General features: G+C 56.4%; 9 protein-coding genes across 9 annotated transcripts in view; 5 read left to right on the forward strand and 4 right to left on the reverse strand.

Moving 5' to 3' along the window:
- Positions 1-539: 539 nt before the first annotated feature.
- Positions 540-4,234, forward strand: VDAG_04198 (uncharacterized protein; the record flags this gene model as incomplete). The annotated part of the gene is made up of 2 exons (XM_009650645.1): positions 540-3,819; positions 3,880-4,234. 2 exons carry the CDS (start codon positions 540-542, stop codon positions 3,954-3,956), a joined length of 3,357 nt encoding a protein of 1,118 aa, XP_009648940.1. The 3' UTR covers positions 3,957-4,234.
- Positions 4,235-7,174: 2,940 nt separating this feature from the next.
- Positions 7,175-9,312, forward strand: VDAG_04199 (oxysterol-binding protein; the record flags this gene model as incomplete). The annotated part of the gene is made up of 7 exons (XM_009650646.1): positions 7,175-7,286; positions 7,488-7,593; positions 7,677-7,787; positions 7,856-8,134; positions 8,194-8,391; positions 8,539-8,805; positions 8,865-9,312. 7 exons carry the CDS (start codon positions 7,175-7,177, stop codon positions 9,310-9,312), a joined length of 1,521 nt encoding a protein of 506 aa, XP_009648941.1.
- A 577-nt stretch (positions 9,313-9,889) lies between these two features.
- VDAG_04200 (splicing factor U2AF 23 kDa subunit) lies at positions 9,890-10,629 on the reverse strand (the record flags this gene model as incomplete). The annotated part of the gene is made up of 2 exons (XM_009650647.1): positions 9,890-10,221; positions 10,329-10,629. 2 exons carry the CDS (start codon positions 10,627-10,629, stop codon positions 9,890-9,892), a joined length of 633 nt encoding a protein of 210 aa, XP_009648942.1.
- Positions 10,630-11,339: 710 nt separating this feature from the next.
- On the reverse strand, positions 11,340-12,515 carry VDAG_04201 (voltage-gated potassium channel subunit beta-3; the record flags this gene model as incomplete). Its single annotated transcript, XM_009650648.1, has 3 exons — positions 11,340-11,837; positions 11,895-12,402; positions 12,502-12,515. 3 exons carry the CDS (start codon positions 12,513-12,515, stop codon positions 11,340-11,342), a joined length of 1,020 nt encoding a protein of 339 aa, XP_009648943.1.
- Positions 12,516-12,985: 470 nt separating this feature from the next.
- Positions 12,986-14,016, forward strand: VDAG_04202 (uncharacterized protein; the record flags this gene model as incomplete). The annotated part of the gene is made up of 5 exons (XM_009650649.1): positions 12,986-13,094; positions 13,173-13,296; positions 13,335-13,737; positions 13,796-13,909; positions 13,975-14,016. The coding sequence occupies 5 exons, from the start codon at positions 12,986-12,988 to the stop codon at positions 14,014-14,016; spliced, it is 792 nt and encodes a 263-aa protein (XP_009648944.1).
- Positions 14,017-16,453: 2,437 nt separating this feature from the next.
- On the reverse strand, positions 16,454-18,399 carry VDAG_04203 (low-affinity glucose transporter HXT1; the record flags this gene model as incomplete). The annotated part of the gene is made up of 8 exons (XM_009650650.1): positions 16,454-16,518; positions 16,575-16,633; positions 16,788-16,916; positions 16,978-17,256; positions 17,318-17,388; positions 17,444-17,784; positions 17,858-18,187; positions 18,255-18,399. 8 exons carry the CDS (start codon positions 18,397-18,399, stop codon positions 16,454-16,456), a joined length of 1,419 nt encoding a protein of 472 aa, XP_009648945.1.
- A 1,746-nt stretch (positions 18,400-20,145) lies between these two features.
- VDAG_04204 (ELMO/CED-12 family protein) lies at positions 20,146-22,449 on the forward strand (the record flags this gene model as incomplete). Its single annotated transcript, XM_009650651.1, has 1 exon — positions 20,146-22,449. The coding sequence occupies one exon, from the start codon at positions 20,146-20,148 to the stop codon at positions 22,447-22,449; it is 2,304 nt and encodes a 767-aa protein (XP_009648946.1).
- An 815-nt stretch (positions 22,450-23,264) lies between these two features.
- Positions 23,265-25,616, reverse strand: VDAG_04205 (fungal specific transcription factor domain-containing protein; the record flags this gene model as incomplete). The annotated part of the gene is made up of 1 exon (XM_009650652.1): positions 23,265-25,616. One exon carries the CDS (start codon positions 25,614-25,616, stop codon positions 23,265-23,267), a length of 2,352 nt encoding a protein of 783 aa, XP_009648947.1.
- Positions 25,617-26,710: 1,094 nt separating this feature from the next.
- Positions 26,711-27,159, forward strand: part of VDAG_04206 (uncharacterized protein) — a gene marked incomplete at both ends in the record, with an annotated part of 1,311 nt that continues 862 nt past the window's right edge. The window contains one exon of the mRNA XM_009650653.1: positions 26,711-27,069. Coding sequence (XP_009648948.1) covers positions 26,711-27,069 — 359 coding nt within the window. The remainder of the gene's footprint in view (positions 27,070-27,159) is intronic.

The raw sequence follows: 27,159 nt of genomic DNA on the forward strand, positions 1-27,159 counted from the left end.
TTGGTAGATTCCGTGTCAACAATTGTCCTCCCGTTGGTGCGACTGTGATCGTCAATCTACACCTGTCCATTACTGCTCCTTTTGCTCTTTTTCCCTCTGTCCCTCTTCCTCCTAGACTGCACTTTCTCGGCCTTCGATATCTCGAGTTGCTGCGCAGCGCACTGCCCCGGGCTTACGTGCGCGGAATCCTACAAACCACACGTGCTTGTCTTGGCGCTATCCGTCCCTGGACAATCGGCCAGCTCCAATCGTGACTGCCCTTGCACCCGCGATTGAGGCGCTGTGCCCCCCCTCCATTCTACTGCCCCTCCCTCGTCAGCTTCAGCTCGTACATAATCGTCAGGACGCCCGCGAGGTCAGTACTCTTGCCCTGTGAGACCACGCGCACCCGAGCAGTATGCAGGCCTGGCAACACGCCTTCTTGCAGCCATTCCTGTTGGTGCTATTGCCAATGCTCTCGCTCATGCTAATGCGCTCTCGTCAGCTGGCAGGACCTCTTCTCATGACGCCGGCGTTCTACGAGCGTCGTTCCATCCACGATGGACAGTGACACCCAGGTCGAAGAGGGCCGCTCCTCACGTCGCGGTCGCTTGATGGGCAAGCTGTTTGGTGCCAAGGACAACAAGGATCGAAAGCAGACCGACAATGCTCTCAATGTGAACGACTTCCTGCATGCGTCCGCCGACTCGCTTCACCCTACCACTGCCCCCTCGGCGCCGCCTCTACCCACACTTTCGAAGCTTGACACGAGGAACGCATCGCGCTACCCTCAAGCTCACGATGTCGGCGGCGGTTCGCAGAACAGTCTCCCCCTGCAAATTCGCCCCAAGACCCCGCCCCGCGCGCCCAAAAGAAACAGAAAAGGTTGCACTGTCCGCTTTGCTGACACCCAGCCCGAGGTGATCGGCGAGGGTGGTGACGAGTCACCGCACCCTACGATAGAAATATCCAAGCAGAAGAAGCTACGACCGCCTCCTTCCGCCCGGGCCCCGAGTGCGTACGAAGAGCCACCAAAACCAGCCGACCCTCCACCGTATGACGATTTTATCCCGAATCCTATCAAGCGCACCCAGACTGGCTACACGTCCGCCAGGGAAGCCACTGCCTCAAGGCAAGACGACGTGCCTGGAGTGGCCGCGCGGACTAGGTTTTTGGACACCTCAAACAGCAGAGCCAAAGATGAAAACAGAAGGTCGTTCCTCGAGATACAGCAGGCGGAGATGCGGCAAGCAGAGGGCAAGGCTTTCGCCGAAGCGGCCCGGTCTGCGGGCACATCTCAGGCACAACAGCAGCAGCATGCGCAGCAGCGAGATTGGGAAGATGCTATAGAGATCAAGCAGTCACCACTTGACCGGCTGCGCTCATCGCCACACCCTGCGGCATTGGGACCGGCCCCCGCCGCCGCACCACCACAGTATTCCAGCGCGCGCCCCATCTCTCCCGAAACGCAATACAATACCCAGTACAACAAGCCCCCCTCTCAACCAGACCAAAGCCCATCCTCTGTATACTCGACTCTCAGCGGCCACGGTCAGCAAGGCAACATTTCGCGTCAACAGAGCGTCAACTCGCATTATGCTGGCAGCACGATGGGCCCTCCTTCTTCGGCAACGAACCGCCAGCCCTCTTTCAACTTGCAAGACGCTCCTACGCCACTCGGGGACGACGCCCTGATGATCTTCGTCACGCGCACACGCCACTTGAGCGAGTTGTTCCGATTGCATGCTGAGACTGTTCGGCCCGTGGGCGCCTGCTCCACTCCAGAACTCATCAGGGCAGCGCTATGGTGGTTTCTCAAGGGCCGGATGGGTCTCGAGAATGCGATAAGGGCGCGGCCAGGAAGCCCAAAGGAACAGATGCAGAACGAGATGGAACGCCAACAGGCATATACAAACCTGGCAAAAGCGCACTGGCTTTCCGAAGAAGCGATTCCCGAGATGATGTCGAACAAACGTTTACCGCCGGATTCGGAGGTCGACGAAGCACGGAAGCTCGTGGTGTCTGCGCTGGGTAAGTTGGCTGGATCCATGAAGCGTAATGGCTTCCTGCCTCCCGAAGAGGCATTCCTGCCGCAGACCATTGATAAATCCATATGGGTTGAATACCCCAAGTTGAGTCAGGATATGATTGCTCTTCTTACGGGCAATTCGGCTGCGGCAATGTCGGGCGTCTTACAAACCCCGACGGTAAGAGAAGGGCTGGACGCTTTGCCAATCAACGACACTCCGGATACTTTCAACTTTAGCCGCATCTCTGTGGACGCCTACCTCATGGAGCAAGGCCGAGAATCCCAGTCATACCATTTCAAGAGCCTGCTGTCTGCTGTTAGAGCCAGGAACCAGGCCTCGTTAAACCTGGTCTTGGCAAGTCAAAACGGAGAGGTTCACTTGCGGATCTCAGAGGACAAAAACACCGGTCCGACTTGGAACGATGTGCGATGGAGGAGCGAAACGTGCATCATTGAGATCTTTCTTCCTCGAGGCTTCAAGATTGCGGTACAGTGTATGCAACAAGATTTTAGGATGATATGGAACATGTACGAGTTCGGCAACAAGACGCAGGATACGCTATACCCTCGGCAGGACGAGCAGTGCATATTCCACGCAACACTGCGAACGTTCCAGTTCTTCGACGCCGATGCACAGTCCCGATCTTTCCCCAAGGAGCCAGTACCTTCCTGCGACATAGCACTCTTTGAGAAGTATTTGAAGGAAAAGACGCCGACAGGCCCTCGCACCTTCCACAGAGGATATAGGCTTGCCGTCGTGTCTGGCCCGCATACTCGGACCTTGAGCGGGATCAATCTTCCCTGGACCCCACAGCAACCGATTCCATATGGCTTCCTCCGAGGTGAAGGCGGCGACCCAGCTCTTTTGCTAAAGTGCGACAATGGGCGCTACAAGGGCAGCATGGTGCTTTCCTTCAAGGACGAAGCTGAGCGTCTGAACTTCCATACACTCCTCACTGGCACGGCGGTTCAAAACGATGAGACTATTTACGCAGATGTCCCATTGGTAGGCTATACCTTGAGCCACTCTTTGGACGACTCCAAAGGATTACCCGGCATCAGCAAGCTCCCTTGGCAATCGGTCCGTGTCATCAATGATGACCACGGAGGTGACGATATGCCGCCAACGGTGCTCTCCGACAAGTTGAGGGTGATTGTCGATTCCAAGGTGGGCACGATTGCCGACCGCGTCAACGTTGAGACGGGCGAACTCCGAGTCAGGCTGGAGGTTAGCGATGCCAAGACTCTTGTCGTATTGAGGCGGCCTCAAAACGACGTGACGATGGCTGTATCCGATTCTCAAGTCGGTCGGGAAAGTCCAAAAGAAATGGAGCAGACCTTGCAGATGTTGCAGACGACACAGTCCATCCGGACGTTCAAGTTTCCCAGCTTGAAGGATCTTCACGCCTTCCAAGCAGCTCTCACGGGGTTCCAGGTCAAATATGACAGTCTTGCCGTTGGGTTTTCCATTACCCGCCGGCGAATGGTGGTCCCTGTTCATAAGAAATGGGAAGCCGGCTGGACGCGAGTCCAGGTGGTGCAGCAGGACACGGTTCCACAGCTACTCGCCTTCTTCCCCGACTTCAAGCATGGACAATGCATGAACTTTGTTCTCAAAGGAACAGATGTCTATGAAACGTTCTCTCGCAGCGGCAAATTCGGTCTTCGATTCGTCGACGCCAAGTTTCCGCTCCCACGCATGCCAGATGATAATGAAGGTCCCACAGACGACATGGGCTTTATATGCCTCGATTTTCCGGACTTGCCTGGAGAACATGACGACGTTTCGTTCCTGTTCGAGAACGAAGCCGGTAAGTCCACCATATCGCAACATGACAGGAAACCTGAACGTTACTGACCTGTGTCCTCAGATCGCGAACGCCTGTGTCAGTGTCTTCCGGCACCTGTGAAGGGCGGGTCCCGGCTCGCTAGCAAGATCAATTTTTAGGGTAGAATGTGAGTGCTGAAGCGACATGATAACGGACACAGCATGGCATATGGTCAGCGACAAGGATGCATTTGGATTGACAGACGGGGCTCGTGGCGAAACCCTGTATCGTAGGTGAGGGGGGCGGAATGCGAGATACCCTCGTTGTGCGTGCAGTAGAGAACTGCTAGTCATGATGGATGATTGCAGCAAAAGACCCTCCCACGCCCGGTTGGGCGCGGATGGGCGTACGAATGTCTGAAGCAAAATCGAGGCTAATTGAAGGCTTTTTGAATCCATTATGTCCTCGAAAGACCAAGTGATTGATACCACAGGCGAGCAGCCTGCCAACCAAGCTCTGTTGGGCATGCTCTGGAGCCCGAGCCGATGGACGTCCCATAGTCCCCACCTCTCGGCCGCCGGGACCGATCCAACCGATTTCGGCTGCCCGTTCTGAAGCGGCTCCGAGTTTGGCTCTACTCTCCTGGCCTAGCCTGGAGAGACTGTTAAGCAATCAAACTGCAAAATAATCGAGCCCGTCATGGCTGTGTGTGCATGTCACAGCCAAGGGACCATGGTGATCTATCAAGTCTTTGACGACCTTCTCAAACCTACAGCGTGCCACTGTAGCATCTTGTCACGGCTGGTTCACGAATGATCCATTTTCGTAAAGCATGGCCTGGAAGCCATTATACTGTCTGTGCATGGGGTCAGTGCGGTTCGATAATCTGCAATGTTAACGGCGGTTTCCGTCCGTTTCAACGATGCAAGAGGCGTTCAACAAGGTTTCCTCAGGAACACAACTGGATATTTCACTTTGCTCGTGCGTCGCCAGCAGACTGAGCAGCGGGCGTACCAGCCGGTATAAGACAGGTAGGTATAGAGACGGGACGCGAATTGTACCGGGTGGGTGAACCGAATCCGAAAAGTGCGAGGGTTCGCACTTTTCAGCATGTCCGAGGATGCGAGGAACCCGCCCCCCCTTCTCCCTCCTTAAACGCCCATGTCCTCACCAAGGGCTCGCGAATGGAATACGACGACTCGACGTTCGCGGCGAGGGAGCGAAGAAGGGTGGCGGAGGAGGACATGGCCCGCGGGATTGGCAAAGGTTGTGCATGATGCGACACTGCGGAGGCAGGCACTGCCACGGACTTGAGCTATGAGCGAGTCTCCGATGAAAAGTTTGTGGGTGAGTGAGTGGGATGGATGAGGGGTCTTTGCAGGGGTGCTGGGTGTTGGCGGGAGAGGCGGTGATTGGATTGACTTTATTGATCAGATTTGTCGCGCAAGCGAAGGAATTGTTCATGCAGGATCTGCCGTTCGCAGGGCGTGATTGAGGAACCTACTGTACCCTCAGTGAAGGGGGGTTGAGGGGTTACAAACGCCTTGCTTGTCAGTAACGAACCTCTATGCTGTAAGCCGCAGCTTCAATGACCGGCGGCTGGCTGACGTTGGATCGATCATCTGAGGTCAAGACCAACAGACAGTGGAAATGTCGTCATGAGACGGCTATGATGTAGTGGTTGGGGGCTACGGCTGCCCCTCCTTCGCCCCGCCCGCTACCACTCTGAGCGCGCCCTGTCCCCCCCTCCACCCCTTACAGGATGACCTGCCCCCTGCAAGCCCTGAGACCTGTCCACTGGGAGGTGCAGCTACATGTACAGAGAGCTATAGTAGGGGGCTGCCACAAGGCTACGTAGCGCGTTGGTCCAACGGCACTGGGGCGCGGGAGGGGCCAGGCCTTAGCACCATCCCATGACACCTGCTAGCAAGGTACTTTCCACTGGACAGCTCAGGTCTCTGGCACATCGACCGTCGTCATCGTCACCACCCATTCGTCTGTACTCGTGCTATCACCACCGACCTCTAGTGGCCAACGCGGGCAGCAGGGCTGGGTGCACTTCGCCCGCCCCGGAGAATGGACGTGCTGAGAACATCGTCACCGATTACATTGCAGTGAAGCTTTGCCACCCGAAGGTAGGTATGTAGCTTGTGTTTGCCTCTTGTCTCCCCAAAGCCACAAAGTGCCAGTGCCATCTTCGTGAACCACCCAGCTGTGCCTCAACACCTGCCTCCCGTCCGCCACGGCTCCTAACCACACCATCCGGGACGTCCCTTGGTCTAAGTGGAAATCATCGCCCGATCTCACCAGACACAGCGATCTCAGGGCTCTCGACGCGAAACCTGATTCTCCTGCTTCCACCTTTCGCAGGCCTGGACCACTGCCACTCACTACTGACCCGGGCACATTCCACGTCTCCGTCTTTGGCATTTTTAGTATTTACACCAGCTTCCTTGAACAGGCCTTTGTGGTGTCAGTCGTGAGCTACGCAAAACCCATGTCATTTCACCTGCACCCAGTTCCACGAAATATCCGTTACCAAAGACCCAAGACGCACCTTAGATAAGACAAAGAGGGATCCTAGAGTCGGAACCCAAGACACCACGCCCAAACGCCAGCGCTGCCCAGCTTCCCAATTCCACCCTTCCGGACACCGGCTTCTTCGGTCACATTCATTATATACAACCCATACCTACATCCTTAGCGGCCTACCCGTCTGTGCGACCTATTTATTCGACATTTCCGCCACTCCCGGCAGCTTGACAGCACTTCTCTCGGCCCTCTCCTCCCCCTCTGACGATACCACCTTCGCTTACGCACAAATCCCGTCGAAGCTCTACCGCTGCACCTCGCTGCCTGATCTTACAAGACGCCCCGAAGCCAGCTTTCCACACCGCAGGCAGCACGATCCGACCAGCTGCGTCAGCGCTTCAAGGGTTTCGAAAACCAAACCGCCGGGATTCCCTTGACTCGTTTCCCAGTTCCCCAGCACCCACAGCTCGGCACGAAGCAGGCTCCCTCAGCTCTTCGAAGTGGAACAAATTCGACGCCCAGAATTCCCATTCCCGAGTCCACAGGCGCCAGTTTTAGCCCGACCGCCCGAGAGAGGGGCGCGCGCTTTGCAGGTCATACACACCTACCTACCTAGTATAGTGCCTCCTCACAGAGTCAGCTGCCGTAGCTAGTAGGTAGGCACCAGTCGCAGTCATGGGCTTGGTACATGTGCCAGCTCGCCTGCGATCCGCTTCGCTCAGTGAGTCTCGAGTCCCCCAAGGTGCCCTATCTACCGCATCCCCCCCACCGATTCACCTGAAGCCGACCCCTCCGACCATCAACGTCACGATCTTTCCCACCCCACCACGTCCCAGACGACGTTCTCCATCTTGTCTCGCCCAACATGCTAAACTGGCTTGCACCAGCAGCGAGCAACGGCTCGAACCATGCGGCCGCCGACGCCAAGCCAGGCGAAGATGATGACACCCTTGTTGTCGAGCCTGATCAGGGCAACGGTGCGTACCCCTTGACTCTGGTCCCCTCCCGTCCTTTAAACAGAGAGAGAGCGAAAAAAAATAATACACTGCGCGACCAGATGCCCCGCGATGCGGTTCGATGCGACGCGACGGTCCATAATGCAATGCGACTCGAAGCTATGCCCCGCGATGCGCCAGATCCCATGAACTCGAAACTGACATTTGCTTTTTGCCTTGCAGTGCTCACTCACATTATTTCCCAGCTCCGGCCGGGCGCCGATCTTAGTCGAGTAGTCTTGCCTACCTTCATCCTGGAGCCTCGCAGCATGCTCGAGAGAATCACCAAGTCAGAACCCCTCCATCTCTGAAACCTCCCAGCCTCTAGACATTTTGTCTTCTCGCCGATGGACCATGCTGACAATCCTCCAGCTTCATGTGCCACCCCGAAATGCTTCTTCCCATACCCGAGATCGACGATCCCACGCAGCGATTTGCTTCCGTTGTCAAGTTCTACCTCAGCGGCTGGCACATCCGACCTCCGTCAGTCCAACCCCGCGGTCAAGAAGGTTCAAACCCTATGAAACAAAAATCGCTAACATGGCTTGTAGAGGTGTCAAGAAACCCCTCAACCCCATCATTGGCGAAGTCTTCAGCTGCTACTGGGATCTGCCAGACAGCACACGTGCCTACTACATTGCCGAACAAACCTCCCACCACCCGCCCAAGTCGAGCTACTTCTACATGATCCCCGACCACCACATCCGCGTCGATGGCTGCCTGAAGCCTCGCAGCAAGTTCCTCGGCAACTCGGCCGCCAGTCTGATGGAAGGCACCGTTACCCTGACCTTCCTGAACAGGGGCAAGAACAAGGCCAAGGGCGAGCGGTAGTGCGTACTCTCTCTATTCGGGCTCTGCTGGTTGGATCAAACGCTGACTGTGCACCTAGCATGCTGACACAGCCCAACATGTACGCCCGCGGCATTCTGTTCGGCAAGATGAAGTATGAGCTCGGCGACCACAGCTTCGTGCGCTGCCCCGAGCTCGATCTTGTGGCCGACATTGAGTTCAAGACCAAAGGCTGGGTCGGCGGTACCTACAATGCCATTGGCGGCTTCATCAAACGGGAGAGCACCGACGAGGTCCTGTATGAGCTTTCAGGCCTGTGGAGCGATGAGATGTTCATCAAGGACGTCAAGGTAACGACCGCGCAAACTCGTCGTGAGAAGCATGCTAATGCATAGTAGACTGGCCACAAGGAGATGTTTTTCAACGCGAAAACATCTAAACCAAGCAGCCCGTCCGTACGGCCCATCGAGGAACAGGATGTGCGCGAGTCACAGAAGCTCTGGCAGGCCACGGCGCAAGCCGTCCGCGAGCGCAATCATGAACTCGCCACCGACGAGAAAACCAAGGTCGAAGACATGCAGCGGGAGGAGCGGGAGATTCGGAACCGGGATGGTGTTGAGTGGCGCCCGAGGCTCTTCAGGCCGGTCAAGGGCGGTCCTGGCGGTTCCGAGGAGGGAGAGGAGGACCTCGAGTGGATCATCAACGCCAACATGTGAGTCCAGCGGCGCCATGACGGCACAGCTTGAGGATTAGTACTAATGCGTTCATTAGTGACGGCGAGACACCCGAGAAGCAGGCCGAGCAGGTTCTGGCCATCTATCCCATCCTGCCCGGACAAAAGGCCTCTTCCGAGAACCAGATTCCACCGAACAAGCCCGCACAAACGCAGCCAAAGGCCACGGAGGCAGCGACACCTCCGCCGGTAGCCGAACCTACGCCTGCTGCGGCTCCCGTAGCAGCGCCCCAGAATGATCTCATCGATTTAAGCCACTCCGAGACAGCAGCACCCACCACCCAGCCTGCTGCTGCTGCGGCCGCGACGGCACCCCAGGCGACCCGACACGACTCGCAGGATATCACGGGCATGCTGAGTAATACGGGCAAGCCAGCGGCAGATGGGCCGCTGATTGACTTTGTCAGCGATCTCAAGAAGAACGTGCCCGAGCTGAAGAGGGCCGACACAAGCGAGGATGACTTCCAGGATGCGCAGGAGAAGTGAAGTGGCCGCTCCATAGCTAGACGCACATCCTCGGGAGAAGCAGCGGGTGAGGGAGCTGCACATCAGCGCAGGCCACCACATGGTTTGAACACAAGGTTGGCTTCTGGGGAGGGAAGTATTCGGGACATCCGGGCGGGAACGGGGCCAACAGTCGGTTAGAAAAGGGATACCATGATGACACGACACACGCATGTACGGGGGTCTCTCTGTAGATAAGCGCACCGTCACGGGGAGGGGGTTTAATGGAGTCGATACAAAACGATTCACTGAGCATCAACGTAGGGTTCAAAAGTTACAGATTCCTGGTCCTGACTACATGTGAACGACGTGTTTCGGCCATCTCGGCAAAGATTCTGCCGCAGCCTCTCGCGGACCCTAAACGCCCAACGCCCTCCCGTGATGACATGTTTCCTTCCTCTCCTTTATCCCCGACGGGGTATCATACAATGCATCCTGCCTTTTCTTCTCGGCCCTTGGGACGAACGGCTCCCCATCCAGCAATCCCAATTTTTCATTTGTATTTTCATACTGGTTCGCCCTGAAAACGAGTGAAGTTCTCCCTTTTGCTCTCACCCGCTCAAGCGAACCGCCGCCTCGTCGGCTCAGGCGTCGGGCTGCGCGAGGGGCTCCTCTCGTCGCGGCCGCGGTCCTTGAGCCACTTCTTGGTGCTGAGGACGAGCTCGCGGTCGAGCTCGTCCGAGGGGTTCTTGCGGTGGATAAAGTTGCAGAAGCCGCCGCGCACGCAGCCCTCGCCCGAGTTGAGGCGACAGCAGGCCTCGCGAAAGTCGGTCACGGGCGACAGCTCGGCGTAGATGGGCCGCGCGGCGTACCAGCGCGAGTTGAGCGCGTCGCAGGCTTTTTGCGCCGAGTCTTCGTACTTGAAGCGGGCGTAGACGTTGCCGATGAGGTCTTGGGTTCCCGTTAGCATGGTCATCACACACAGACACACAGAGACACACATTGACCCCGTGAGAGGGTTCCTGGCGAGAAGCAAGTAGGGGAAGATGGAAACTCACGGTCGTTATTGTTGTCGCAGACGACGAGCTCTTCGAGCTCTCCGTACTGGCATAGCTCGCACCAAATGTCCTCGTAAAAGGCGTCAAAGTGGTTCTGCAGCTGGCTCGGGTTCATGCGGTTCTTCGGGTCGTAGGCCGGGTTCTGGTACAGGTTCGGCATGAGAATCGTCTGGCTATACGAGGGCTTGACGTGCTTTCGCGAGCAGCGGTCGCCGTGGCGGCAGGCGCCGATCTTGAAGTAGAAGGAGCAGTTGACCTTGTCGAGCTCGGTGCCGAAAATGGAGGCGAGGAAGTTGGCCATGGCTGCGGAGGGATGCGGTGGTGCCTGGTGAGGGTGTCGAAGGGTGCTTTGATGGTGTCGGCGGCAGGAGACCGGTGGTGATGCTCGTGGGAAGGCTGGCGTCGGTCGCGACGGGGATGCTGGGGAAGTTTTGAAGTAGCCTTGCGCTGTTGCTAGAATCCAATGGCTGGTTCCTTCTGGCGCCACCTTGAGGCGTTGGATGATTAAGATGGTGGAAACCATGCGGGTAGATCTGCTTAGTCAGTATTTCAGCCACAACAGACTCCTCAACTCTGTGCTTCGTCATGCATATATACCAGTCGTCTTCACGAAACTCCGTTTATGGCATACATGCCATGACACGATCCAATTCATCACATTCACTATGGCTCCTCGCAGGTCATCTCATAATTTTGTCGATTGATTCATCTACACTAAGGTAGTCACTACATCCTTGATGTTCCGAAATGAGTAGATAAATACGATAATCATGAGAGATAACGTAGGGTCGGGACTCGCTATAACGTTATGAGTATCTTTTTTATCTTCTTTATTGATGCGTTATGAAGATAAGCGGCAGAAGAAAGCGTTGACCTCATCAGTCGGCTTAAAAGCTACAAGGTCATATCTTTTGGCCCATCCCTCTACCTGTGTCAGCCGTTCACCCAGGCGCACATTGGCCATGAAATTGCCTAGAAATCATCCTGTTTTGAAGAATCCTGACATGAACCTTACGCAAAGAAGGCAGGCTTCGGCAAATAGGGTTCTTCCAAAAACTTGATCTCATCCTCGCTCAATTCAACCGTCAGTGCCTCATTGGCCTGGTCAATCCGCTCCTTGCTTTCCAGACCACAGATGGGAGATGTTCCCTTACTCAGAACCCATGCAATCGCAATCTGTGCCATGCTGATGCCTTTCTTCTTAGAAAGCTCTTCCACACGTCCAACAATGGCCTCATCGGCCGCCTCCTCGCGACCGCGGAACAGTGCCTTGAGGAAGACGTCTGACTTCTCACGAGAGTCAGATCGGTCTGTCCACGCGTGAGTGAGCATACCCGCGCTCAGAGGCGACCACGGCATGAGGCCAACGCCGGTTGCCTTGCAGAAGCGAATCATTTCGCGCTCATCCTCGCGGGTGAGGAGGTTGTACAAGCCCTGCATGGAGATGAACTTGTGCCATCCGTGCTTTTCGGCAACATTCTGAAGTCTTTGGAACTCCCAGGTGGCCATCTACATTTGAATCTCAGCATGAGCTTGAAACTTGGACGCGGGGCTTGTAAATCTTACGGTACTGGCACCAATGTACCTAACCTTTCCACTCTCAACCACGTCATTCAACGCCTTCATGATCTCTTCCGGCTCGACGTCGCGATCGAGGCGGTGAATTTGGAGAACATCGATGTAGGTCCCGAGCCTCTCAATGCTCTTGTCGACGGCATCGAAGATGTGCTTCCTTGAGAGTCCGACAAGGTTGACAATGTCGCCGTCGTTGGTGATGGAGCGAGCGGGGTTGACCGCGCCACCAGCCTCGTCGACATACATGTAGCACTTGGTCATGATGACAAGCTTTGATCGGGGGATTTCGTACTTCTTGATGGCCTTTCCGATGATCCTCTCCGACTCGCCGTTGGAGTACGTGTCAGCAACGTCCCACGTGTTGATGCCGCGGTCGAAGGCGTATTTGAGAACGGGCAGACCCTCCTCTTCGGGCCGAATCCATTGCTGCCAGTTCTTGTCGCCAAAGCTCATGCCACCGAAGACAATGCGGGATGTCTTGAGGCCGGACTCGCCGAGTCTGTAGGCAAACTAAGGTCATTGGGTGTTTGTCAAGGGTGCCAAGGGCGGAACCATCTGGTTTGAAGACTGAATGATCGAGTTCAGGGAGAGAAATTACCTGGTGTACTGCATTTTGGTCGACATTTGGCCTGATTTTCAGGTACGAGCCAGTCTTTTCAATATCGTCTTGTTCGGTGTTAAATGGGCTTTGAAGTAATGTTTGGAAGCAGATCTTAGATCTTTGTCTTGGATTTCTCAGTATGTTTGGACGAGTAGAAAGCGGATTCGCAATTACAAGAGCCGGCCCATCGTGTCACTCAAATAACTTCTCAGCAGCTGCCAGATGTCCGAATTCGTGATCACTAACATGTGCCATGCTTTGCCTTTGAGCTGAAGCTTCACAACAAGCTCCAACATCGCTAGTCAGAGACATGGACGTAAGTGGTCGTTGAACTGGTTGGCCCACAACGGGCCCTCATGCACCATAAGCCGCTTGCATGAGACTACAAGTAGTGCCGATCCGCAGTTCTGAATCCCGTTACCACGACGCCCAGCAACACACATCACCGCAGAGCTGAATCTCAGCAAGGTTAGGACACACCATGGTAATCGAAATATCCGAGATGCGCGTCGCAATGGACGACTGGAGAGGAGTGACAAGCCCTGCTGAGGAGAAGAAACGGCAGAATCGTCGAAGCCAGAGAGCTTACCGTTAGTACATGTCATGCCCTCCCTCAAGATCGCTATCCTATCGTACCGTCGGCTGACAAGCCACGCTTATTCTCACAGGGAGGAGAATGAAGGATCAGCAGGGAAGTGCTCAATGTTCTGATTCGGCCGGCACAGCAACGTCGGCTGCTGGGCCGCACTCGACACACGCCCCCTACCAGACACGCGCCAAAAATGTGAAATGGTACCCTTCCAAGGCCACCTGCTCCCCCCTTGTCCCAGGAAGTCGGCTTCCATCCAGGCTTTGATCCTGGACACGTTCCAGGATTACAGCCTTAATGCCCCTCGCCCGAGCCAACTACAGCTCCTCATCCGACTCAACGTCCTTGACGGCCTTGCTCGAAACGCCGAAGCCCTGGGTTTCCCAGTCAAGGGCCTCTGCGCCGATGAGTTCATTTCTCCTTTCAACTACCAGAATGGACATCGGCCGTCCTCGCAGCCCTCCCACCCCGAGTCTCTCAGTCCGACGGCCCTCCAGCGAACGGTGCGACATCACCCGTGGGTTGACCTCTTCCCCCTGGCGCGGCTTCGCGACAACATCCTCCGTGGTCTTGATTCAGGGACAATTGACGAAGATGAGCTCTGCTCCGACCTGCTCAACGTTGAGGACACGAACTGGTCAGACGTAGAGAAACCGTCGCTCATCCTCTGGGGCGAATCGTTGGGACATCAAAGGCTGGGAGGCGAGCGCCGCTTTCCTGCGCAAGTGGGGCTGGATCACGCAAGGTTGTCCAGAACTCATCGAGGGCATTAACTACTGGCGGCGAATACGGGGCGAGCAGGGCATTGTCTTCGATGTCAGTGACGATGGTGCGAGCACAATGGCGACTGTCAACCTTGTTTCGGCCTTGTCGGAATCAAGGACTTGACCGGCGATAACGGCTACGCCCGTGGAAGACACTAGACCAACTGACTGACAGATCGGCGACCAACGACGAAATGGGATGCCTCAGTTGACAAACCTTGGCCGGCGAGTGCAGAGGTCTGAGCGGTCTCTTCGAGACTCTGAAACCGAGGATCTATCTGGGAGCATGCCATGATGGTGCTTTGAATAGCTTCAACAGTCGAACAGCATTGTTCAAGGTGAGATTCACTTCTTTACCTTTGAGTTTGAACTCATATCGGGGCTCAATGTTCTCGCGGTTTGCGACACCAAGTCGTGTAGGCGAACCTTCTTGAATCACGGCAAATCCCAAAATTGCTTGCCAGGACGTGTCGTCCTGCGTTGGATTGGATCACAAAAGTCCTGCTTGATGCCCAGCGTTTGGACCAATAATGGTGGTGTCAGGCATCCAGTCGACCCCTCAGCCTACCTAGTAATGAGTCATTCCATCAACGTTTCTCTTAGGGACGGCCATTGGCAGGCAGCCTCCAGGCTGACCGAGTGTTCAGCAGGTAATGGAATCTGAGAACATCACCGAGTGGACGATGCGTGCTTGTAAGTCGCATCAAGCGAGGACACATGCCGTGATTCAAAGTCACATGGTAGCCATGAAGCAATTGATGACTGGGCATACAGTTGGTATGCACATCTGCCGAGCTATAGAGACGCTTTTTCTTGACGCATACATGTGCTGCGAGCTGACCACAAATGAGCATCGTCAAATTTCATCCTGCATCGTGAACCACCACGAATTTCCAGAAATCCTAGACGAACATGCTCCCGGAATACTGGAGATAGATCGCACTGAGAAGGAGGATTGCTGTGAACCGATCAAAACAGTTCGCCGTGAATATGCTATGGCTTGCAAGTGCGGCTGCGGGGACTCATACATTCGTTAACCCAATCCTTCAGTCGCTGTCTTCCCAAGGCATGAAGCCTCCGCCCCTACCTGACTCCTCGCCAAGTTGGCCACTTAGACTTTCCAGCTCCTTCTGCATCAACTCAGGACTGGCCTTCTCCTTGGAAATTATCAAAGTCGAGCAACTTTATCCCATCTTCCTGCACCATAAAGTTGTGTCGGTTCACATCTCCATGTACCAGGCCCCCGCTCGTGGAAACTTTTCGGAACGGCCTCACACGCACTCAGATCTTGGATGGAAGCATGGCGTCCTTCCAGCTTTTCAAGCAGAAACCCCATGATGCGTCCATTCTCATGGATGTGAGCCAGGAAACGTGGCGCTGGACCAGAGCCTTCCAGCAGCTGATAAGCTATCGTTTCTCGTTCAATTCTCGGCACCTCCCACTCAAATCGGGCTATCTTAGCGATCATAGTAGCGGGTGATGAGGCATCAAATGTCGGGACCGAACGTGGTGTGATGACTTCAAAGGCCGACGCTGTGAGCTGTTTGGATCTCTCCAGCTCGAGGCAGTCAACGCTGACAGGATGCCATTGAGAACGGACCCCAGACAGTACATGCTTGGAGAATCCACAGTCCTCAAATCACCAGTCGCTTTGTCTCGGAAGATCTTGGCCATGGTCCAGTCTCCAGTCGGGAGTTTAGGTAAGGACTGCAGCGGTAGTGATAGGGTGTCTCGGTCAAATGTCCCTGGGGAGATGACGAGATATTTGATCTGCGATCCGATGCGTAGTCGGTAGTAGCTATCCCAAGAATCGTCATCGTCGACCTCCATAGATAGTATGACGGGCCCCATTAGTGAACTGAATCGACTTGGTCGTGATTCAGTATGTACTTGAGGTAACAAGACAGTTGTCTATATTCAAGTCGTTAGTGTTTCTAGTCTGAAGAGAGCCAAACCCGGAAGGTAGCTCTTAATCGTACTTTGATCCAAATACCTAGCCCTCACAAGTCGTTTTCTCATGGGAGTGCTTCAAATAGGTCCCGAAGTAGCTCTCCTGATGGAATCGAGCTGTTGTGCATCTGATTCTCAAATTCCTCACCATAACTTGCTAATGACGATTGTGAAGAGGTGTGGGAATGGTAGCTTAATATAGATACCAACAGTTGGTACAGTTGGTCCAGAAACCATCAGGCCCCAATGCAATGCAATGCACAATGCGAACCGTCACCAACGCGAGTACATCTTGGGGAGGAATCAAACTCTGAATGTCCACAAATCAGTCAAGTGGACCCGTGTGCATGAGAGGTGTCACAAAGTTGGCCTGTTGAAGTCCTGCCGCATCTCTTGACTGGTTCTCCCTGACTCGGTGCCGGTTTTCTGAGGGAAACAAATAACTGCAGTCACATAGCAAGTCCATGTATGTAACAAAACCGCTTTGTGCATTCACAGAAACGCTTGTTGGTTGAAGGGTCTAGTCTAGCAATCTTCCTGTCTGCCTGGCCCACGATGATAATCGTAGGTGGCGTGGACTTGTGCTGCCGCTTGAAAGCCTTGATTACAGTTGGTCAATGTCGCACAGCTGCCTCCAGCTTGCTTTTCACAGCCTGATGTTGCCATTGCCCAATTCGGTCAGCTTGGAGCCCAAGCCAGACGACTTCCAGCCTGCAATCTCGTCAGCTCTTTACAAAATCAATTCTGGATCGGGGAGGAAAATATACTCCGAGTTCTCCGGGCTGGCACTTTGGCGTCCATCATCTCATCGATCTCCTCAAGAGATCTATTTATCATTAGTACGGTGATCAGAATGATACTGAAAGGAAAGGACCACTCGCCTCTTAGTCATTTCTGGTATGAAAAAGAACAGCAGAAAGACAATGACCACGCAAATACTTCCGTAGACAAAGCCAACCTTGGGCCCAAGGTTTGCGTACGGCGCTTCCAGCAAGTAGGGGAGAGTGAACGTTGTGAGAAAGTTGCACGCATTTGCGACATTCAACTGGATCATGATGGATTTGTCGCGGAGACTTGTATGTGGAAGTTCTGACTTGACAACTTGCATCCTGTTCAGTATCGAGTCAGTTAGAGAGGCCGGCATGAGAGAGGATCTGTTATGATACGTACGTGGAGCCGAAGCCGACCATGTAGAACACGGGGAAAAGAATGGTCATGGTGAGAAGAGTATTGTTCTCGACGGTGGAGCGCGAGGCAACGGTGCCGAGTCCTCCCATGACTAGTAAAGAAGTTCCGCACAATGAACCGACGATGAGGCTGAGCCGCCTCCTGCCAAGGCGCTCGACAAACAAAATAACGAAGACGCAACCAACCAGGATGATTGAGCGCTTGATTAACGTAGCCGTGAACGGATCCATGATATTCAGTGACTTCAGGAAGACTGTGCCACTGGAAGGGGTCAGTTCCGTCACAGTAGGACAACTTTTGGGGGAAAGGATTGGAGACTGACTAGTTGCTGGCGAAGGTTTGGCCAGTCAATTGCGTGGAGGCTGCGGCGAGGATACCAACCCAAGTTCGGCGCTGTGCTATTTGTTAGATGCGATAGTTAGGATGAAGTCATGGAGTAGCCACTCACAGTATTGGTGCCCCTGAACAGATCCCTCCAACGCCCCTGGGCTGCTGCGTTTTCGATCGTCTCGAGTATAAGTTGAGCCTCCGCCTCAGCAGGGTACTCTTTGACGGCGCCTCGAAGATAATATATGCTGTCGGCAGCCTCGTCAAAGCGTCCCTTACGGAGCAGCCAACGAGGAGACTCGGGTACCAGGAAGCTGAAAGCCAAGGCGAGGACAGGAAATATCATGATCAACCCCACAGGGATGCGCCAACTCGCGTCGCCGTCGATTCGGCTGGTAAAGTTCGTGACAATGGCTCCGAGAAAGGCGGCAAAAATGTGCGAGAGGGCATACGTCGCAACCACTAACAGACAAAAATGTCAATTCTGAGCCCCCCGTGGTGAGTGATGTAATGATGTAAGCGGTCCGCAACGTACTAGAACCTCGGATGGCGGCTGGCGCAAGCTCGGCAACGAACATGGGCACGAGGTAAGCTTCCATGCCTACATGTGTCTGTATAAGCATTCTGCCGCCCAATGACTGTCCATAGTTTTTGGCGAAGAGCGACAGACAGACACCTCCGATGCAGATGGTGTTCATAATCAAGAGAATAACGTGACGGCCTCTTCTCTCGCTGATCTGCGCAGCTACAATGACGCCAATGGCATACGAGATGAGGGGGAAGGAATTCAGGTAAGCGAGCTTGTTTGCAGACATGGAATACTTCCCCGTAACCGGATTGATGTCACCAAATCTTCTTTCGAAAGCTACGTGTCCGCTATCGTTTCAGCAGACGTTCCTATTATAGTCGGTAAGATGAAAAAGAAGGCTTACAGTCCATGGCCTGAATGGAAGATAGAATCGAGGTTTCGAAACCAAAGGTCAAGACACTCGTGCAGAGGACCATGATAGCCATCAGCAGATTGGAACTGATATGTTTCGAAACGTTGTAGTTGTGCTCTCGTAGAAACGTCAACATATTGGGCAGCTAGACTTCAGACGTCCCGTGATCCAGCAGCCGCTTGGTGAATGCGGCGCATGAGGGAAGGCCGGGGAATTCTTCAACAGACCCGGAGGCTCGTGTCCAGGTTCCAGATCTTATACAGCTTCAAGTCCTCTTATATTGTTGCCATGACCTGACCTGCCTAGCCACAGACGTGTCGAACGTGGATGGGTACCGCAATCGGCATGTGGAGCAGGCGAAGCCAACTATTCTTCTGGTGTAGAGAATCCACTCCGGAGTCCTGGGACGGGCAGATACGGGCTTGGTGGTCTACGTGGGAGGTGGGAGGTGGGAGGTGTATTCGCAGTGGGTCGGGTCTTTCGTCGAGGGAACTGGCTTGGTGCTCGACCCGTCTCCAGATCTGAAGTGAAGGAAGTTCATGACTCTCCTTCTGGGATAATTTTGCTGTGGTGTGATCTGGCCAGAACGAACCAAACTGAGAGCTCGGTGCCGCAGGACAATACGACGTCAAGGGAGGCGAGAACCGAGCAACAAAGGTCCCCCGGTCCACCTGACAGCCGAGAGCCGAGAGCCGGGGCTTGGCATTCCGAGCCACCGGGGCTCGCGCAAAGCGCCACAGGGAACCGCCCGGACTTCCTGTGCCTTGGCTGGAGCGGTCATTGAGGTAGCTGGTCATCTTGTTGTGTACCTGTCAGATGAGTACTTGTCAGATGAGTACCAGGGCTGCAGCAGCTGTCTCACGAAGCGGTTGTCCTCGACGTGGACTAGCTGTGATAGCGCTTTGAAGAAGCGGATGGGTTTGGTGGCAGGATCATTGTATTCAGGCTCCCAGTCTGTGTCACTCTTCAGTGTCACTCTTCAGTGTCACTCTTCTGTGTCACTCTTGCTAAGGATGGATGTGAAAGGCAGCTGCAAGGCAACTGCAAGGCCCAAGGCACCTGCGCCTGTGGCCACTGCGGGGCAGGTGCCTTGGGGCAGCCACAGCAGCATCGTGCAAGGAGACACGTCTCGTGACTTTGTCGCACGAGGCTGCAAACGAGGCTGCAAACGAGGCTGCAGGCAAGGCTCAACCATCAACCATCAACCATGCCATCCCAACCCGACAGACAAGACAGGCAAACTCACACGATATATGGACCCTGGCTTGTCTGGCCAGATGAACACAAATCCAGGCACCAAATGCTGCAGCTCGGAACGCGGGGCACTAGCGAGGCAGCCTCATTGGCCCCAGCGCACGAGTCGCGGATAATGTGCTGAACCCCTGCATCGGCTGGCTGCTGTGCGTGCGCATGGGCCCTTTGGATCCCAAATCCCAAATCCCAAATCCCAAATCCCAAATCCCAAACCCCAAACCTCGACAAGTACATTCACCCGTCCCTGTCTCCCCATCCATTCCTCGCCCTCTCTTCGACTCTTGACTCTCCTCTGGCTCTGGTTGCACCCCCTCGGCAGGTGATCCGAACCCCACGACCAGCACGATCAATCAAGCCACGTCACGTCAGACCGCAAGGCAAGGCCAACAACGCCTGACGCGAGCCTCGTCGTCTCTTCACTCTTCGCTCTTCGCTCTTCGCTCTTCGCCCATGTCCTTCCCGAATCGCACCACCGCCAAAAGACCATGATCTGCACCACGTGCCGACTCCGACTCCGACTTCCTCGCTGACGCCCACCCCGACGTTTCTCCTTGGCGCCCCCCCATCACGATCCTCTGCCGCCGTTGCTGCGTCCGCCACCGCCGCCGCCACCACCGCAGCCTGGACCATGGACCAAGCAGACATCCCCGCGCTCCTGTCGCGGCTGGCCTCCGACGAGGATGCCGCCCGCAAGATGGCCGTCTTCAAGCTCCAGTCCTCCATAAACGACCCCGCCTTTGCCGACGTCTTCATCTCCTCCGGTGGCCTCGTCGTACTGCGCCGCCTGATTATGAGCACCGGCGGCAACACCTTGGCCTACTCCCTGCAGAGCCTGACCCGCCTGCTCGAGGTTGACATGGGCTGGGACATATTCGAGGGTCCCGCTGCCGGCGACCTCGTCGAGCGCGTCGTCGAGCTCATCGTCACGAACCCCCTCGTCAACATTCTGCGCGGCGCCATGTCCATCCTCGTTGCCCTCGTCAGCCACTCCCAGTCCGACGCCGGCGCACGCAACCCCGCCACCACCGGCGCGAGGCTGCCCGGGTCCTTTGGCTTCCGCGCCCTGAAGCCCGCCGTCGCCGTCTACCCGCACTTCTTCGAGCTCGTCATTGCCCAGCTGCAGTCCGCCGACCACGCCCTCTGCGCCAACGCCCTCATGCTCATCAACGCCCTCATCCGGGACGCTGTCTCGAGCGAGGCCGCCGCCCGCGAGGCCGCCACCGTCGGCCTGGCCACCAAGTCGTCGGCCGCCGCCGCCGCAGCAGCAGCGCAGGGCGCCCCCATGGAGGAGTGGTCCAAGTTCATCAAGCGGCTGCAAGATCTCGGTCTTATCAAGGCCGTCTACAACCTCATGCAGAGCTCGGCCCTCCAGGATCTCGCCCACCCCCTCCTTGAGTTTCAGTCCCTGACCAAGCTCCTGCTGCGCAAGTGGCGCGAGGTCCGCGTCGACGTCGAGCGCCCCGAGCACCGGAGAGGTCTCAAGGGCCTCCATATCGCGAGCGCGCCCGACCGCCCTGCCGTCAACGGCATCGCGTCCAACAGAGACGACCCAGCCGACACGGTGGCAGCCATGACGACAAGGAAGGGCAGTCGACGGCACAATCCCGAAAAGTGGCGACGACTCGGCTTCGAGACGGAGAGCCCGGCCCAGGAATTCGACGTGACGGGCTTCCTCGGCATGATGGACCTCACCGACTACGTGCGCAAGCACGAGGACGGCTTCCAGAAGATACTCCTCGAGCAGTCGACGCGGCCCCTGCACGAACGCTGCCCCATCGCGCGCGCCAGCCTCGCCGTCACCATGATCCTCTACGACCACTTTGACGTCGACAGGGCCGAGGCCGAGGAGCACAAGAGCTACCAGGGCCTCGACGTGTCGGCCAAGAACAACGACAAGCTCTTCCGCCCGCTGCTGCTGCAGTGGTCGCGCCTGCACACAGCCGGCCTGCTGGCCTTTTTCCGCCTTTGGAAGGCGACGGGCGCCGCGCAGGCCGACTTTGACAAGGTCACCGAGCTCGTGCGCATCCTCGTCGAGCAGGTCGTGGGCCGTGCCGCCCGCACGCGCGACGTCCTCGAGGTCGAGGACGACCTCGCCGAGCACGACTGCGCCCGCCTGCGCGAGCTCCAGATGGAGCTCCTCGAGCTCTCCTTCGAGGACGCCTGGGGCCAGCACCTCTACCAGGTCCGCGAGGAGCTCAAGCAGGAAGCGCTGCAGTTCGTCAAGGAGCAGCGCGTCCGCTGCCTGCTCCAGGGCGCCTGGTTCTCCAAGCCCCTGCCGCGCCGCGACACCAACGCTACCGACAGCGGCGACGAGCCCCCGCGCCGCAGGCTCTACACGCCCATGCCCTGGCGCTTCGCCAAGCTCTCCCACAACCGCCGCTTCCTGCACTACGCCGATTTCCTGACGCGCACCCCGCAAGACCCGGGCCTCGACACGCTGACCGAAAAGGTCGACCTCGGCACCATCTCCTCCGTCGTCTCCAACGTCTCGGCCCCCGACGACGCCGCCAGCGCCGCGACCGTCAAGAACCTCCACGTCAACGGCCACAGCCACACCCACGTCAACGGCCACGGCGACGCGACGCCGACGCCAGCGACAGCCGCCGCCGGCCCCACGGGCTCGTCGACCAAGATTACCATTTTCCGCTTCGCCGACCCGTCGGACCCGAGCGCCGGCGAGTCGGCCGTCCTCGCCCTGCACCCCGTCAACCACAGCGCCGCGTCCGAGTGGCTCGACGGCCTCCTCATGCTCCTCAACCAGGCGCCCATCACGGCCGAGACGAACAAGCTCGTCGGCCTCGTCAGCGAGTACGGCCTCAAGATTCGCCTGCTCAACGTCCGCGTCGAGGCCGCCTACGCGGGGCCCCCGCCCGGCGCCGGCGTCGTGCCGAGCCGCGCCGGCCTCGACGAGGACTACTACTACGAGGTGTAGAATTACGGCAGCACAAAAGTGAACTTCGCTGCCCTCTTTTTTTTGATTCTGTTGTCTTGCTTCTTTTTTTGGTGCTGCGCGTCTGGCTTGAATTATACCCTCTAGTTTGCTTGCTTGCTGCGCGGCCAGGGATGGGGGACGAAGACGAGGAGGGAAGAGGAGAGGAAGAAGGAAGGAAAAGACGAACACGAGGGAAAGGAGATTCCTCCGCGCAACATGCCATGACGAGGATGGTGCCTCGCAAGAGGCTCATACATACCCGGCAACCTCCTCGTCACCCATTTCTTCTTCTCTCTTGCATGCTGTTTTTTCCCCTGCTGCTTGTGGATAGTCTGAACGCGCGGAAGCGTTGTGTATAATGAAGAGGATATACCCATGATAATCAACGCGTTACGGTTACGAGGACGGCAACAAAGGTGATGATACATGACTTGCATCATGTGACAGAATAGAAGAACAATCTCCTCATAAACCCGCAAAGGGTTTAAGATCAAGCTTTTTGATTTACGATATCAACCAGACAACGCTGGACTGCAGTCTCCCAATGCCTGGACCGAGCGATGCTCCCTGACCAGAGGGACAGCACTCTTGTACAACGGGTATCTATCTCTCTGACTTGTGAGTTGTCCTGATTCGAACCACGTACCGAAGAAAAGGCATCAGAGAAATTAAAGCTCGACATATCAGCTGTCAGGCCGAGTCCAGATCATACTACGCCCGGACCCCCAACGCCAAACCCAGGAAAGACGCTACCTGTTGCACGCAAACGTGCCAAATTACCCAGAAAAGCCGCGTGCTCGTCCATAAGGGAAGACCTAGAAATAATACTGCTGCTGCGGCTGTCCTGGCGGCGGATGAGCCGTAAAGTCCAAGTTCATCGCATCAACCCCCGAGTTCCACGGATCCGGCGACTCCCACCAGATCGACTCGTACAGATCCATCGGCGACATGTACGTCGCGGGATCAATTCCCGCGAGTCCGTCAAAGCCCGGGCCTTGCGGAGGTGGGTATACGCCGGGCAAGCCGGCGGTGTAGTCGGTCGGCATGGGTGTGCCGTTCTGCTGCATTTCTGCCATGGCGAGTGCGGCATCCTGGTGAGGGTCCAGAGCCGCAGACGCCGACGGGTTTGTCGACGGCGCGAGTGCGTTGCCGTTGGAAGGTTGCAAAGGAAACGGGGGCTGGTGCAACAGCAACGGCGTACGGGCCCCGCTGGCGACGCCACTGCCAGCGTCAGACTCGCGCTTGGCCGAGGAGCCGACGACTGAGCCGTGCTCATAAATGTTGCGCAGGGCCGTGAGCGCGCGATGGAGAGGCCCAGAAAGCTCAATATCCTTGTCCGTCTTGGGAATGTGGGCTGAAGGGGAAGTCTCCTTGGCAGCCGTGGCTGAAAGAGCAGCAATGAGGTCGCCCTGGAGCTGGCGAACGTCGGGACTGTTCTTGGTCTCGGCTAGTATGCCGAGAAGGAGGGCAGAGGAAAGACCATGATAGGTATAGGCCCAGGATCGTGTAGGGATCACAGACAGCTGGTGCATGGCGAGGAACATGCGCACCGTCTCGATGAGGTTATGCTGGCATTTCTCGGAGAGGAACTTCTTCTGCTCGGGACTCAACTGGGTGCAGTCGCGGTGAAGGGCGGGGCGACAGCAGACCGAGATGACGAAGGAAGAGTGTAGACGGATGCCGTAGTACTGCAGGCGATCGACGACAGATTTGCACTGGTCCTTGAACTGAATGTTGGGTGCGATCATGGTGCGCAGAGATTCGACAGCTTGGCAGTTGCCAACCATCTGCTCGTAGGACACGGTGGTGGTGATGTCAGGGTTGAGGCGGCGTGAGATGATCTCGCACAAATGATACATGGTTTCGAGGTATGTGTAATTCCCTCCACCAGCGTCTGAAGCCGTGGGTATCGGGCAGCAGGGAAAATTGGTCATAGGAGAGCGATCGAAGGAGAGAGAGGTAAGGGTGTCATGCCATACGCAAGTCCACCAGAGCTTGCGACGGATCATTTCTCTGGTTTTGAGATGAGGCGGCAGGTTTTCCCGATCATCCTGGGTGAAAGGCCGGTGAAGGCCGAGCGACTGGGCTAGGCGGCATGTCAACCCGAGCAGAGCCCAGGACGCTTCGGCCTTCATGTCGTTCAACAGGACGAAGCCGGTGAGGAGGAGAGCCTGAATTGAATCAAACGTGGGTCGAAGGAGAAAGTTGCCGAGACGGAGGAAATGAAAGGATATTTGAATGTACTTTTGCGAGTCCCTTGTCCTGATGTGAAATGGAGAGTCATGGTACTGAGACCCAACGGCGAGGACGGCAAAGAGGATGGCAAGCCAGGACGCAGAGACGGGTTTCGTGGTTTTGGTCGAGTTGCGCGCGTTCCGAGCCCTGTCCTCGAGGTAGACCATGAGCTTTGATTCAAGATCATCAATGTCGACAACGAAGCCCCAAAAGGCTTGAGGTGTCTCCTTGTAGGTGCGAAACAGCTTCATGACCTCACGATCAGAGGGCAGTTCAGATGAGATTTCTCTCGTCAGGCTGTCCAGGTGGCGCGACGACATGAGGGGAAAGGGCGCCGAGGTGTCGAGGCCGAGAATGGAACGCATGTCTTGACGAATGTCGCCGCCCTGGTGGACGTCGGCCGATGAGGATTGTTCCCGCAGTAATGAAGGGATGCTGTTGTGACCGAGATAACGGGTGATGCTCTCGGGAGCCTCGGCCTCGTCGACACTGGCAAAAGCGCGTGGCCAACTCGGCTGGCGCTGTGATGGTGTCCGGCTGGGGTCATCAGTGGCAGGGTCAGGAGAGTGTGGCCTCTTGCGCGTGCCGGAGCTCTCGCCAGTGGCAGTGGAGGCTGTTGTTGTTGTTGTTTTCGTCGTCGTCGTTGCTGCTGTTGTGGGCTTGCCAGAGGATGTGCGATTGGGCTTGTACGAGCAAAGCTGAGGGTGGTCACGCTTGACACAGTTCTCACATGGTTGTTGGTTGTCACATTTGACCTTGCGCTGTCGGCATGGCCAGCACGCGGTGCCGTAGCGGACCTTGCGATGAGAGTGGATGATGCGATTCGCTTCTTCGGGGGTGAGGTTGTCGAGCGAAGGATGGGCGGGATCTGGGGTCGAGCGGGCATCGGCGCCGGGCTGGGCGTCCCGTTGCCTTTCTTCTTCCCTCTGCATGGTGGCTGCGACGGGGACCGGAACCGGCGTCCGTATCGCAACAATGCAGAAGCCGATTCAGTGATGGTGTTGATGGCGGATTGATGGAAGTGCAATCCCGAATAGCGAATGCCGAGGGGAAGCTGAGGGGAAGGTGACTTGGAGCTCCAGGTACCTTACCTCGTGGTGTGTGGGCTCAGGGTCGGAGCTTGGAGCTTGGAGCTTGGAGCTTCAAGCAAGAAAAATCTCAGCAGGAGCCCGTGTGAGCCTTAGCTTAGCCTCCTTCCACGCGATGGGTAAGAGAGATTGAGACGAGGCAGGTGCAATCGAATTGAGACTGATTTCATCATCTCTTCACGCCCATCATTGGTACCACCAGAGTTCCACTGGGGAGCCTAGACACAAATCGGCAGTGGGAAAGCTTGGCGCATCGCTCTTGCGGTTCATGGTCCTAGACCCCTTCCTTCGCCTTACTCAGCAGCCCGACCGCGAAGGACGGAGGTCCGCAAGCGTCCCACCTGCTTGCCTACCAAGCCTACCTTAGCTTGCTTATGTAGGTACCTACATCCAGTGCCTGAATAAGGTGCCTCGCAGAAGGAGGCCGCTGACAGACAGCTAACCGAGCCAACCCAGCAGACCGCATCCAACAGCCCGCACCCAAGCACCCTCCCAAGGCAGACTCGGACTTTTGACCGTTTCCCAGCCACCCCGCCCCGCAGTTAACCGCCTACCCTGCCGCATCGATCCACTTCCACTTCACCTGTCAACCTCACCTGCCCTGACGCTGTCCTTGTCACTATCTATCCCCTCATCGTCACCTCAATGCCATCTTTCTCCCACCAACGTATAACCTCACCACGCCTCCCACACCCTGTCGTCCTAGCCAGTTCCGCTCCAGCACTGTCGCATTTACGACGGTCTGCGTGTCTCCAAGCCCTCATGCGCTGAGGCAAGATCAGACGCCCATGGGTCGTCGCCTGCCGTGGAACCACCCCCACCTGCGACTCAATTCCGCCGCCGCCGCCCCGTCCACGAGCAAACAGCAGCGCCTCAACCCTGAGCTTAAATCTCACCTCAGCCCTCACATCAATACGCCCTGCCCCGATTCCAACAACATGCCTTACAACAAAACACCCCGATCGTCCCGAGCCCGTGGTCGTCTCATGCAAAACGACCACACCCCTTCCAAAGCACCCTCGTCCTCTGCCAGGCCGTACACCTCTTCGAGGAAGCAACGCCTCAGTGGTCTCTACGCAGACGGCCTCTGGTACTGCAACTGTGAACCTCGCTGTGAGGCTAAGCAGTATCCCGTCAAGAAGAAGGGCCCCAACAAGGGCAAGCTCTTCTGGACCTGCGTTCTTCGCGCCTGCGACTTCTTCCTCTGGGACGATGATGCTACCGCCCGCACCCTGGGCCTCGCCGTAACGACCATCGAAGACCCTGTCCCTCAAACTCAGCCGTCTCCCGCTGCACCGTCTTCAGCCCGCCTCAAGGGCAAGCAGCCAGAGCTGGCAGAACCCCCTGCGACCGCTCCAAGCCAACCGCAGCCCAAAGAGCAAGATTT

Source organism: Verticillium dahliae, genomic scaffold (assembly GCF_000150675.1).
Source record: "Verticillium dahliae VdLs.17 supercont1.7 genomic scaffold, whole genome shotgun sequence".
Lineage (NCBI taxonomy): Eukaryota > Fungi > Ascomycota > Sordariomycetes > Glomerellales > Plectosphaerellaceae > Verticillium > Verticillium dahliae.